A 14,588-nucleotide genomic window follows, 5' to 3' on the forward strand; every position below is an offset into this window, starting at 1 on the left:
TGGTGTGCTCAACCACCTGCTCGGTGAGCACTCGGAGCCATGCAGCCTCAGCGGAGGGACGCTCATCCCTCTCCAGCCTAGGGGTACCCCACACGGGTGGAGGCACAGGCTCAGGCTGGGGTTGGAGGACTCGCCCATGTGGTAAGTGGGTCTGGGTGGGGGAGAGGTAGGTGGGACATAAGGGACACTGATCCGCGCCGTGAGGCGGGGACCGAGTCTGGGAGGGGTAGGGGTGACCTGTGGTGCGGGTGGGGTGGGGGATCTGGCAACCCTAGTCGGGGAGGACAGGCTAGCACTCCTACGGCTAGTCTCACTAGGCTCAGTGCTGGATGCTAAGCGTAAGCTCCTGGAGTTCCCGGAACTGACCTCCTCCGGGTCCTCCTCCACTGACAGACTTCGAGACCTCGACATCCTTACCTGTACACAAGTTAGCAAAACATATAGTTCCTTCCATAATTTAAATCACAATTAATATACACATACTTATACAACTTTGTCACATAAAAATATTATCATATACTTACACATATGTTGCCGGTTTTACCTATTAATGTTCCACGTGACTTCCCCCGAATTCCCTCGTGTGAACAAGTCTGTTATTATGTTCCGGACCATAATAACTCACTTGTCCATCCAAGTTCATCCAGATCTCGTCACTATAATTTATTAGTTGATATTCAGATCCTATAATACTTGAGCTACTGGTTATATTTTAGGTATCTTTTAAAGACATCCTAATTCTTTATAACCAATGGCTCTAATACCAAGTTCTGTAACACCCCGTAACCGCAGCGGAAACGTAAACGGGATGCAACAGACACGTCTGATATCAACAACATTGCTTATAAAGAAAACACCACTACATTAATTCACATCATATTACAATGTTCCAAGTTTAGTTATCGTCTAGGCGATAGCACATAAGTTTTACCAACAGTACATTAACATAATTAATACAAAAAGATCATTAAGCTTCCACAAAAAAGCACGCATCGTTCAAGCATGTAGCAATTATTCCAGTTTGGTGGTACCTAAAAAGCATGTAAAGAAAACGGGTCAACTACGAATAGTTGGTGAGTTTCACTAATTTAAATAAAAAGTGACAAATCATTATAATAATCATATATTAGCGATGTAATTATGCTGAGCCCACAAGTGAAACCTCTGACTATCCACACACAACCCCGTGGCATACTCCGCCCACGAACCTGCCCCAAACCGCTATGCCTAACATTACATAGCAAAAATATATATAACAACAAAATAGACATGTGCAACTGGCTGGGAAACATCAGCAAATCCATGCCGGACCAGTTGGGTTTGTCAGACCAATAGTACTATCCACACTCTAGCGGCTTTCAGTTAATCACTCGTGTTCCGGGGCCTTAGAATGTTAGCAACTCAGACAATTACCATCTTAGTACATTTCCGTACGATTCCCGTACAATAAAATATATATAAATACACGCAAATCCATGCGTTCAGTATGTACTTAAACATTTCAGTAGTAACATGCTTCCGCCCCGGGAAAATATTTGAAAACAATTCAGAAAAAAGGGGCTCGTGAAACTCACCTTATCGTAAGCAATTAAGTAACACAGTACGCCAGCTACTAGTCCGGATCTGTAATACGATCCCTAAGTCCGTTACTATACAATCATTATTAATATAACTTTAACCGTATTAACCGGTACATCTGGGGACACTGTTAACCCAGTACTGTAACCGTTCCGGGGGCAATGTTAACCCAGAAACACTTCTCCGGACTCAGATTGTGATATCGTTTAGAGTTCACTAGTCAAAATCACTATTAGTCGTTTTTCCCGTTTTGCGTGCCTAGCACGGTTATCCGTTTTTACGTTTCAAAAATGAGTTTGGTCACACACGACCCGAAAATAGTTGTTGACTGATAATTTAATTAAAGTTGTGAATTTAGAGCTCGGTTTAGACGCCCCGATTGGCCGCGGGACCCGTTTCCGTCTTTCGCGTACCGGAAACTGTTAAATCTGTTAAAATTACTCAAATCATCCGAATTATTTTCGGATGATGTACATTTAACTCAGTTATATGAAAATAGTTCATTTTTAGGGTTTTTATACACCAGTCAGTTCGTTTAGGCGAACTTTACCGGTTTACGCGTTTTAAGCTTTAAACGTTTGTTTTTACACAAATAATTATCCGTTTAATCTCGGATCTTGAAATTTTGCACAAATCACTTTTTGACAGTGAGGAATTTTATAAAAATATTTCCAGAATTAATTTTTATATTTAAAATTTATTTATCTATTTTTAAACACCATTTAAACACTAAATATGTCGTAAATACCAAACGATCTTAGAAAAATCCCAAATTTTTCCTGGATGACCCCTGCCATCCCCATAGTCTCCTGTAATTTTTCCAGAACCAAAATCTCTTTTTTCATGCCATTTTCACTAAAATCGAGCTAGAAAACCCTAGAACTCGTTTAACCGAAAAGACTACTTAGACTTCTCCAACTGACCTAAAATTTTGTGTGTGACTTTTAAATGATATAAAAAGATTTTCTGCAATTTTCCAGAATTTTTCATGATATTTAACTATTTTTCACCATTTTTAGCCAAAACCGAGCATTAAATTCACCAAATATTCATCCTTTGTCCAAAAATTACCAAAATTTCACAGATCTCATATTTTCATGTGTAGATCATCTCTGTAAAATTTCATGACTTAACTCTAAACGTGTCACAATCTGTTCAAAACACAAACATCACACAAAAACCGAACTACGTTGTGTTTCTAGCTTCAAATCGCAAGGATCTCGCTTTCTTGCCTCTGCTAACAACTAGATACAACACCTACAAGCACAATAACACCACACCAAGCAAGTTACACCCACAATCAAGCCATTTCTTTAATGGTTTCGGTTATGCTTTAAAAACAAAGATTTAACCGTAAAAATTCGTTTTTGGTTCATTTAACTCCTTTCTTGGACCAAGATCCCTTGTATAACCCGTATACATCACTTGATCATGCAAGAATCGGTTTCATCTCGGGTTTTCACCCTTTTTCACTTGAAACCTCATTTTCTTGCAATTAAACTCGAGAAAGGAAGATGAAAACGAATATAACTCGATCTTTACCTCGTTGTTCTTGCTACAAAACTCGGTTTTTAGTTCATGGAGTTGAGAGGAAATGAAGATCTTGAATGTTTTGTTAACAAAAAAGAGAAATGAAAGGCTAGGGGGTATACCCCTTATGCCGATCGGATGGGGAAAGGAGGTGGGGTGGGACCCACCTCTCCATTCTTGGCCACTCATTCAGATTTCGGCAATCTGGATAATGTTTTGGATAATCTGGTTCATTTCGTTTTTCGGTTAAATGTTTAATTCGGCTTAAAACGAGGCTAAAACGGTCGTTTTCGGCTTATAAAAATGAAATGTATTTAAAACCAATTTAAAAACTTAAAAAAAAAACTTAAACCATGACTTTCATTAACTTAAAACATCATATTATTAATAATCGCGCATCTTTTTTTGCTTGATCGATCGTCTCTTGCTCGGTTTGGTATTAAAGGTTTCGTTTAACGTACCGACGTACCATTAAATCGAAAATTCTTTTCTGTGCTTTAATTCACTTATCCCGAAGCTTTAATACTTCGTAGATATCACTAAATATCATATATCTCGTCTATAATGTAATCCTCGATTCGTTCGGGTTTCAACAACCGTTAATCGGTTGATCGTATTTCCAATACGATTAACTGTATAATCGAGTATAATCCGCACTGTGAATCATACATACTCGTATCAACACATCATAATTCATATATTCATTATTAAATAACACATAAATAGTATATACCGGTTATGGTATACCTGATTCTGCCGGAATCGTGACATTTACTTCTCCATACAAAAATGTCATTTTAACATCCATTTGATAAACCATGAAACCCATGTAGGAAGCATATGCCAAGATAATTCGAATGGCCTCAAGATGAGCCACAGGAGCATACACTTTGGTGTAATCTAAACCCTCAACCTGATGAAAACCATGAACCACAAGTCACCCCATGTTTCGAATAATAACCCCAGTATCATCTTGCTTGTTTTGGAAAACCCATCTCGTATCTAATGCCTTTTTCACAACGGGTAACTCAACCAATCTCCAAGCCTTGAGTTTCTCAAACTGATTCAACTAGTCATGCATAGTTTTCACCCAACTTGGTTCTAACAATCCCATTTCAACGGACTTCGGCTCAATATGAGAGATAAAACAAGAGTACATACAACTGTTGATGTGTCCTGTTTGACTTCTGGTTGTGTAATATTCGTTAATTTTCAAACCCGAAAACAGACCCATTTTAAATTTTTGATGTGATTCGGTTAATTATACATATACTCATATGTTACATATTTCGTATGTAGTAGTTTTTCTTTCTTAAAGTTATTTAATAATATTTATCATTACTAATATATATATATATATACATACTATTAAAGCAAGACCCATTTTCCACTTGTCAATCATATAGGCCATCCACATCAATGTCACCTCAATGCCATGTCACCCATTACCTTTCTTTGCAATGCCATGTCATCTACTTAGCTATATTTAAACCATAATATTTCTTATTTTTTTCCCCTAATCATTTTTTTCTTTATTTCTCAAATTCTCAAACACCCGGCTCTTCTTTCATCCATGTTCTATATTCCGGCCAAATACCCGGATCTTATTTGTTCGTCTTCTATATTCTGACCACTCCAAATTTGTATTGTTATGTTATAATCCAGTAATTTAATATTATTTTCCGGTAAGTTTGTAATTAATGGTAATCTTGCTCTTCTTTCATCCATCTTCTATATTCCGGCCAAATACCCGGATCTTACCGTATAATATAGACATATATTATATATATATATATATATATATATATATATATATTTTTCCGGCAATATATTATCATCCAAAATTAACAGTATTCGTTTATTTAATACAAATTGTCGTTGTTTATTATTTTTGGACCTTTTTACCTTTTTCCAGTAAGTGTTGCCTGTTATTTTTTCCGTTTATGTTTATAACAATGATTAAAAGTCGTTTTAAATATTTTTTGTGCTTTTGTTTCACATCCTGTTAATCTATGTTGTAGATTAAATTTTTAACATTTATAAGATGGATCTGTTTATATATGTGTGAATAATTCATTTAACTTTGTTAATAAAAACCGTTTGTATTGTACTTTATATTTTGTGTGTACTTTTTCCGGTAAGACATTCCATATTAATATTGTACTTTATAATTTCTGGTTAATGTCACGACTAATAGATCCTCATTTCGCTTTTCCGGTATACCATGGTAATTCCGACAATATAGTTTTTCCGTTAACACCTTTTAAATTTTGGCTTTGTTATTTATGTTCAAAAGTCCATATTATCAATAATAATCCTCGAATTTATTATTTCAGGTTATTGTCGGACTCATATGTACTAATATCACCATTGATCAAGACTGTAGTATATGTATTCTTAAGATATATTCATGTATAGATTTAAATTTTTAAATATTCATGTATTTCATTATTTTATTTCTTATGTTTTAGTTAAAAGTTAATAATATTTGTTTTCCTTTTTTTTCTTAAATAAATTACAACATTGACTATTCCATTAATTATAATTAATTTGTTTGACTTACCTAATGTGTCCTCATAACCGAATTAGTTATTATACATTGACTTTACTCAATTAACTATTTCCTAATATTTGTAGTGTTAATACAATTAATTAAAAATTTAAATCAAAGTTTTAATAATATACCAAAAATGTAAACATATACCATTAATAAATTATTTGACCAAACTCAAAGTTAATCTTAGTTTACGGTAATGGTATATAGTTTTAATACATAATATAAACACGGAAAAATTTGATTACTATCCGTAATATACATAATAATAATTTCTATTAAATGAAATGTCCATAATCTATAAATAATAATACATAATACGGAGTAACAACTTTAATAATTTACATAAATAGGTAAATCAAATTATATAATTTATCTATGGTATCTCTATACATTTATCAAATTATATAAAGTATATAAATAGGTAAATTATATAATTTATCTATGGTATCTCTATACCGGAAATTAAAGTTTGATTAAAATTTGTAATAAATGTCCATATTAATTGTTTAACTAATTAATTATGAATTAATTATTATAGGTTTCCTATTTGACAGGTTTCCTTTATTTGTACAACTAAAATTTGAATTGATAATTAAATAACTATTAAATAATTTTTATAGATTCTTTGAGTAAATGATTATTATATTTACTATATTTAATATAATAATAATATGTACTTCGTATAATTCAGAATAATAATTTATATATATTCTTTGACTAAATAATTATTATATATACTATATAGTAATAATAATAATTACTCCGTATAATTCATAATCTATTTAGTTTAGACATTATTAAAATTAAACTTTATAACTATGTCATTAATTGTATTTTTGTTACAAATTTTAAACTTATAGTTCATAGTATTACAATGTATGTGATTACATATCTTTTATTTGATTAAAACAGTGTATTTGACAAATATTTTTTGTATCCCTAACAATTTTTTATTGCATAACATTATAATTCGCAGTTACTACTAATCAAGTTCAAACTTTTATATTATGTACAAATCAATTATTCTAAAAATAATTCGTTTGACTATCAACAATTTTTATATCATATCCAATATTTAGATGATTTCCAGAATTATAAATCTCAATTAATATCAATCATTACTATTTATATTAAATTTTACATAATAACTAACTATTTTACACTATTTATTCTTTCATTTCTTAATCTTTCTCCTCACTTTCATACATCACAATATCCATTGTTTATGTTCATACAAGTTAATGTCATTTTAACTTTTAATATTATTTGTTTTATCTATCAACTTTTACATTCAATATACGTTACTAATTATTAATTTTTAAGGTCAATGGAGGCCCAGAATGTTACTATGTTACACGAGATTGATGTGCTTAGATCTACTCCATCAACCATTAAGGTAAAAGTGTTGAAGGTTTGGAGTGTCAAGGATAATAATAAACCAAATAAAGATTTCTTGATGGAAATGGTTTTTATGGATGAATCGGTATTTTTTTTTACCATTTATGTTTATGAATATGTTTCCCGTTTTTTAATGTTAATAATTATATTTTGTCTTTATAACAATTCAGGGTACCCGAATGCAGTCTACAGTTTTTAAATAAGATATATTCCGTTTCAAACGTTATTTAAACGAGAATGCTACATTAACTATAGTCAACCCTAGCGTTGGATCTAATGCATCTAATTTTAAGGTTATCGACTGCCCTTATAAGTTAGTTTTAAACTCCAGTACCCATGTTAATCCTTGTAATCAGTTTGATGGTCTTACATTCGGTTTTAAGTTTTACTCATTCAAGTCAGTTATTGATAAAGAGATCCCGTTGAAAGCTACTATAGGTATTATTTACATACTTTTATGTTTTTATTATTTATGAACATCTTTTGTATTTCTAATTCTTTAATCGGATCTTTTTCAGATACAATTGGACATGTTGTTCATGTTTTTAAAGATAACAATTCTAATATGAGAGATGTTAAAAAAAGTGCAAGATTAACTATGGAGGTTTCTGATATCAGGTAAATATTTTTTATTAATTTATATTTCTGTTTGTATTAATATTATTTTGTCATATAACAATTATTTTATTTTTGTTTACAGCGGTGACAGTGTTTACGTCACTCTTTGGGGGGATTACGTATCACAGTTCTCTAAGTATGTTGTTGAGCATTTTGATGAATCACATATGATTATTCTCATGCAATTTGGTAGAGTTAAATACCATAAATGTTTGTTTTATTTTTTTTTATCTGTAATTTATTTTCTCATTGTCACTTTCTTATTTTAATATTATATCATAATGACTGTAATTTTTTTCTTTTTTAGAGAAACCGTATGTGTCTAATTCCTACGGTTCAGATGTTACTCGTGTTTTCATGAACGTTAGTATTTCTGAGATTGAAGATTATAGGACACGGTAATCTTATTATTAGATTTCCTGATTGTCTGTTCAATTTTTTATTTGTTGAAATTTCTAACATTTTTTAAATGATATTTCTGCAGTTTGTTTGAATTTTTGGAACTCAATGTTGATGGTCCTGTTCGTAGGCCGATTCCTGTTACGTTGATGTCTACTCTTGATGAAGAGTTTCTGATGGTTACATCATTTTTCAACATTTGTGAAATTTTCACTATATTGCAAGTAATTTATAATAATGACATATAATTATAATTTCTAACATTTACCAAACGCTTATGTTATTATTTTTAATTGTTTTGTATCAGCCAAAGAGTATTATAGTACTCGGGACCATAAAGGCTGTTTGTCCCGACTCAGAATGGTACTATGTCAGTTGCAATAGTTGTAGTCGTAAGGTGAGCGTGACTGTTATCGAAGGCAAAGATGTTTATGAATGCAAGAATCAGAAATGTAACACTTTGGGTGTTACACCTACTCCTAGGTATAGTATATATTATATAAGTAAATGTAACATCCCGAAATTTCTAAAAAGAATATTTAATATATTATTTATTTATGATGAAAAAGTTTACTTGAGTTAGTAGAGAATTAATAAAATAATAAGGATGGAAGGATAAGTAGGCTAATTAGATGGAGTTAATTATGGACCAAAAAAGAAAGATGGACCTTAGGTCCATGGGCTTAAGGGAGTATAAATACCCCTTAAAACACTAATCCTTTCTATTTTCATACATCTTTACACCATAGCCTTCACCATCAAAACGCACACTTAACTCAATTCCCATTTTTGATAAAACCACCCACAATGACACAAAGATTACCAGAGATCTAGCCGTCAGATCGGTCCCAAATTTTAACTGAGTGTTCACATTATATAAATGAATATTCCCACCGATTAGATCTTCAATCAGAGGCCGGGAAGTACTGTTTTTATCAGCAAAACCGTAGCAACTCTAAATGAAGATTTCCGACCACTGTTACACTATTTCGGCGACTGTAGAGGCAGGTTCCGAAGAAGGTGAGCTGATGGGTTTGTAGATTGGGACGATACGGTTCTGTGGCCGCTTTAATCACTCAAATCGGAGTTCGTTTGATATGGTTTTGAGCATCCCGAGTAATTTCAAACAGAAACCTCAAAGGTACGTTTTTGTTAAAAAGGTTTACTTTTCATGAACGGATTTACATGAAAATTGGTAGGATGATAGATCGGGTCTAGACAAATCATAAAGTTGCAAAATTGAAGATTAAAATAGACTTAACGAACTCATGGTTATTAATGGCTCGTTTAAATAAACCCTAGATCTAGTTTTGAACGTTTTAAGCCAAAAGGTCCAAACTTTATGCTTTTTCGTGCCGAGTTTTACCCGATATCGACTAGGGGAATGTTCACGGGGTTGGTTAATATCATATTAAGGGGTTACACATTAAAACAAAGATGATTATGGGGGTTGAGAAAGAACCTGTAGCTGCTGCTGTTAACTTCGCTGCCTAAGTTCGCATGCTTCAAGTTCGCCACATATAAGTTCGCTGCTGCATGTTAAGTTCGCCTACATTAAGTTTGCATATATCTATGTTCGCTTATATCTAATTTTGTTTAAATCTAGGTTCGCTTATATCTAAGTTCGCTTATATCTAAGTTCGCTTATATCTAAGTTCGCTTAAATTGAGACCCGGATACATGGCGACTTGTATATGTAGACATATATATGTACATACGTGATGGTTTGCACTGTAAGGACTAAAGATATAAAATACAATAAAGTTAAAAAAAAGGGGAAAGCATTAAAATGCTAAGTAAAAGTAATCTAACACTAGGTCGTTAGATTAGATTAGATGAGTATTGATACGTGTAACTTATACAGTCAGTCGAGCTCAGTTGAAGAAGGGATTCACTATTGGAGAAAGAAGCAGAGTTAAGCGTGAGTTCCTAGCCCCATTTTCCATGTTATGTTTTCGGGGCTGTGTGCATACTCTATGTGAAGTGTGAATACACTTACCTTAAGTGGTAAGTGTATGCTATAGATGTTATACGAGGTAGCTATTATATAATGCTTGTCGGTACGTGAACAATCTTCGGATATTGCATGTATCGCCATGGATAGTGATTGCCAAGAGGTTGTTAGTATGTATGAATGCTATGATGTGACTTGCTTATTATGTAAATAATGAACTGATATGAAGTGTGATCTAGACAAGTAGAGGTAGAGTGTGTTAGAAGTGGCAAGAGCCTATTAAGAGTTTTAGTGGCATGATGATAGTACGTGGTAGGGTAAGCCTATACGTGACTTCGTTATTAAAGTGGCAAAGTGGAATAACGTTGTACGTTATTAAAGCGGCAAAGTGGCCTAACTTTATTCGTTATTAAAGTGGCTAAGCTGTAGGGGTAAATAAGAGGTTAAGTGGTAAGGTGAGCAGGTTAGATAGTGGACTACATGTCTTCGGATATGTATATGATGCATGTAGTGGTTGTATGATAAGTTGCTTGATCAACTAGAACTCACTCAGCGTAGCTGACTTTTAGTATGCACGCAGGTGAGTAGACTGAGGAGCTAGCATGAGGATGGCACATGGCATGGATTGAATGGCTGACATCTGAAGATGGAAGAAGCGATGTTTTAAATATGATATTGTGTGTTATGGTATCAAAGAAAAGATTTAATGTTTTGTAACGAATTATTTAAGTTAACGTTTCCGCGAAAGTTTTAATAAACTCTGATTTGTAGAACTGTGTTTATGAGTAAATCCGACGCTAAAGTAGGGCTACCGGGAACGGGGCCTTACAAGTAGCTATCAGAGCAAAGTTCGAGAGATTCAAGCATCCTATATGCTTAGACTCGAACAGAGAATGGAATTTAAGTGAGAAAAGAAAGAAGATGCCAGTTCAAGATAACCATGTGTCACTCAAGCAAGCTCAGTAATGGTAAAGTATGTTAAATAATGTATAAGGATGTTCTCTTAATTGTTAAAGGAAGAATAGATGCAGGTTAGGGATAGAATTTCTTGATTGTTTGATTTATTAATTGTTCAAAAGTAGAAACTAGCACAAGTGAAATCACGAAGAGAAGAATGTAGAACCTGAGGAGTAACGCAAATAGTTAATTACACTTGATCAACGTCATTAACTACTTACCTTACGAATCATGTGCTAAATATTTCCTTGAGTGACAACGTTTGTGTTTCCTTAGAGATAAGATAAATGTCTGCTACAAAGGGACGGGAACGAGGAGGACGTACTAGACGCTGTAGTAAGACACGTGTCAACCAGACACCCTTTTTAAGAATCTATGGCAGAGCGATACACGAGCACATCCTGACTCCAACTGCATAAAGTAATGAAGAAGGATCACGCTTGGAGCTTGTAGTCAGATACGATAAGAGAGTTGCCAAATTGTCACAAAAGCATCAAAGGAAGCCCTTGGAAAGACGAGACGAGACTTGAGACAACGAGAGCCTCATGGACAAGCTACCTTAATAACTAGAACACATGATCACCACTCGATGACGGCAAGTCAGGAGTAAGAAGGATGACCCTGAAAGCGAAGACGATTCAATAAAGTGCGTGAATATACGAAGTGTTCCTTTTACAAGGAATAAGCTAGGTTTCGGGGACGAAACCTCTTTAAGGAGGGAAGACTTGTAACATCCCGAAACTTTTACTTGAGTTAGTAGAGAATTAATAAAATAATAAGAATGAAAGGATAAGTAGGCTAATTAGATGGAGTTAATTACGGACCAAAAAGGAAAGATGGGCCTTAGTTCCATGGGCTTAAGGGAGTATAAATACCCCTTAAAACCCTAATCCTTTCCATTTTCATACATCTTTACACCATAGCCTCCACCATCAAAACACACACTTAACTCAATTCCTGTTTTTGAGAAAACCACCCACAATGACACAAAGATTCCCGGAGATCTAGCCGTCGGATCGGTCCCAAATTTTAACTGAGTGTTCACAGTATATAACTGAAGATCCCACCGATTAGATCTTCGATCAGAGGTCGGGAAGTACGGTGCTAATCAGCAAAACCATAGCAACTCAAAATGAAGATTTCCGGCCACTGTTACACTATTCCGGCGACTGTAGCTGCAGGTTCCGGAGAAGGTGAGCTGATGGGTTTGTAGATCGGGACTATACGGTTCCGTGGCCGCTTGAATCACTCAAATCGGAGTTCGTTTGATATGGTTTTGAGCATCTCGAGTGATTTCAAACAAAAACCTCAAATGTACATTTTTGTTAAAAAGGTTTACTTTTCATGAACGGATTTACATGAAAATTCGTAGGATGATAGATCGGGTCTAGACAAATCATAAAGTTGCAAACTTGAAGATTAAAATGGACTTAACGAACTCATGGTTATGAGCTGCTCATTTAAATAAATCCTAGATCTAGTTTTGAACGTCTTAAGCCTAAAGGTCCAAACTTTATCCTTTTTCGGGCCGAGTTTTACCCGATATCGACCAGGGGAATGTTCATGGGGTTGGTTAATATCTTATTAAGGGGTTACACGTTAAAACGAAGATGATTATGGGGGTTGAGAAAGAACCCGTAGCTGCTGCTGTTAACTTCGCTGCTTAAGTTCGCTTGCTTCAAGTTCGCCACATATAAGTTCGCTGCTGCATGTTTTAAATATGATATTGTGTGTTATGGTATCAAAGAAAAGATTTAATGTTTTGTAACGAATTATTTAAGTTAACGTTTCCGCGAAAGTTTTAATAAACTCTGATTTGTGGAACTGTGTTTATGAGTAAATCCGACGCTAAAGTAGGGCTACCGGGAATGGGGTATTACAGTAAATATGTTTTAATAATAAATGTTGTTATGTTGTTGATTACAAATTTCTTTCAGGTTTAAGATTAGGCTAAGAGTTCAAGATGGCAGTGGTGTTGTTTCGTTGACACTTTTTTATCGGGATGACAAACTTATTATCAACAAAACAGCATCTGAATTGCTTGCTACTAAAGGTGAGGTTATGTTATTATGTATTCATATTCTACTGCTTACTTTTTAATTTATATTAAACACTTTTTATGTAACATATGTTTTTTTATAAATATTTTAAGATGATGTTGGGCTTGGCGGATTTCCGGTGAGTTGAACTGTTTGTTGGAAAAGAAGTTTGCTTTTAAAGTTGAAATTGCTGATTTCAATTTTAGGAATAATGTTGAGATATACGGTATATCAAAGCTAACAGATGATCAACAAATAATTTCTGCTATTGAGAAAAGATAATGCTGGTAAATTCATCTGCCTTTAAAATGAATTATCAACTACATTATAGCCTTATATCTTATTTTTTTTGTATTATATTTGTAGCCTTCTGATTCTGGATCTCTTACATTTGGAAATTCTTTAACTGATCTTCAATCTACAAGCTTTGCTTCTTTAAATGTTTTTCCCCCTTCTATGTATTTTACATTATTTTGTTTTTTTGGTTTGTTTTTACACCTTATTTTTTTGACAGATTTCTGAGAATGGTGATAACAAGACTCCAATTTCTTATCCTTTGGTTGATGAGGAATTGCATGAGATCAAGTTGTCAAGTAGTGATTCCGATGACAAACTGAAGCGTAAACCTGTGGATGTTTTTTATGGTGATCAACCATCGGCTTTTTCTTCTACTAAGTCCAAGACAGGCGATGTTCAAGGTGATTCTGAGTTTGTTAATGCTGTTGGAACAAGCAAGAATGGTGTTAAACTTCTTACTCCTAAGGTCGAGAAGTGACTTCATCATATATTTCACATTTTTATAATAAATACACCTAAGTCTGTTCGGTGTTATTTCTATTTTAAGACTTAATTTTGGTGGTGTTTTTGAAGACTTGATTGTTGGTTTTATTTTTGTTCACATACATTTATCATGATGGTTTTTTATTTCTTTATATTATCATTAACCTTATTTTGTTTCTAATGTGTATTGCAAGTCACTAATTTTTTTTTAATTATTTTATGGTATGTTATTTAAAATTTTAATTCGATAAATTTGGTGGAATTGTATTAGTCTCTCAAAAATGTAACTACCTTCTCCCAAAGTTTAAATTTAAGAGAAATATAAATATTAAATATATTGTACTTAACTTATACTCCACTTTAAATATATTCTAATTATTAAATGTGATGTTTATATTTCCAAGAAACCCGTTTACCCTATAATGACCCGGGTTTAAAACCGACCTTTTGTATCATTTATAACAAAATTATAATTTTTTAATCTATTTTTGCAATCCGATCAATATCAACAACAGTCTTTGATTCTTCTTCCGGGTTTTGAAGGTAAGTTCTTTCCTTCAACCCTAATTAGTTTTTGATTTTGTCCCGGATGATCCCTCATTTTAGATTTTTCTTCTTAATTATTCATATTCTTCATCATTAATATTAATTTTTTAGTTTTTGTCTAGGCTAATTACCATTGTTATTTGTTAATCAGATGGATAATCCTACACTAGCTGTGTTTAATCAATCATCCCTTGAACATATGGTCAGTATCTACCATTTAAAAGTAGTTGTT

The 14,588-nt window shown here is 33.3% G+C and overlaps 1 protein-coding gene across 1 annotated transcript; it reads left to right on the plus strand.

Moving 5' to 3' along the window:
• The first annotated feature begins 6,992 nt into the window (after window positions 1-6,992).
• LOC143539145 (replication protein A 70 kDa DNA-binding subunit A-like) lies at window positions 6,993-13,312 on the plus strand. Its single transcript, XM_077032546.1, has 10 exons — window positions 6,993-7,061; window positions 7,420-7,501; window positions 7,582-7,681; window positions 7,764-7,870; window positions 7,989-8,079; window positions 8,166-8,304; window positions 8,388-8,563; window positions 12,929-13,049; window positions 13,144-13,169; window positions 13,237-13,312. The coding sequence occupies exons 1-10, from the start codon at window positions 6,993-6,995 to the stop codon at window positions 13,310-13,312; spliced, it is 987 nt and encodes a 328-aa protein (XP_076888661.1).
• The last annotated feature ends 1,276 nt before the right edge of the window (window positions 13,313-14,588 follow it).

The sequence above is a fragment of the Bidens hawaiensis genome, unplaced genomic scaffold, assembly GCF_021521415.1.
Source record: "Bidens hawaiensis isolate Kalapana, Puna unplaced genomic scaffold, B.hawaiensis_p1.1 tig00011802_1, whole genome shotgun sequence".
Taxonomy (NCBI): domain Eukaryota; kingdom Viridiplantae; phylum Streptophyta; class Magnoliopsida; order Asterales; family Asteraceae; genus Bidens; species Bidens hawaiensis.

Excerpts from the sequence above, each read along its gene's own strand:
- LOC143539145 (XM_077032546.1), top strand. The coding sequence starts at position 6,993 with ATGGAGGCCCAGAATGTTACTATGTTACACGAGATTGATGTGCTTAGA. Across the intron at positions 7,871-7,988 it reads GATTATTCTCATGCAATTTG|AGAAACCGTATGTGTCTAAT; the intron begins GTAGAGTTAAAT and ends TTTCTTTTTTAG. Across the intron at positions 13,170-13,236 it reads TTGGGCTTGGCGGATTTCCG|GAATAATGTTGAGATATACG; the intron begins GTGAGTTGAACT and ends TTTCAATTTTAG.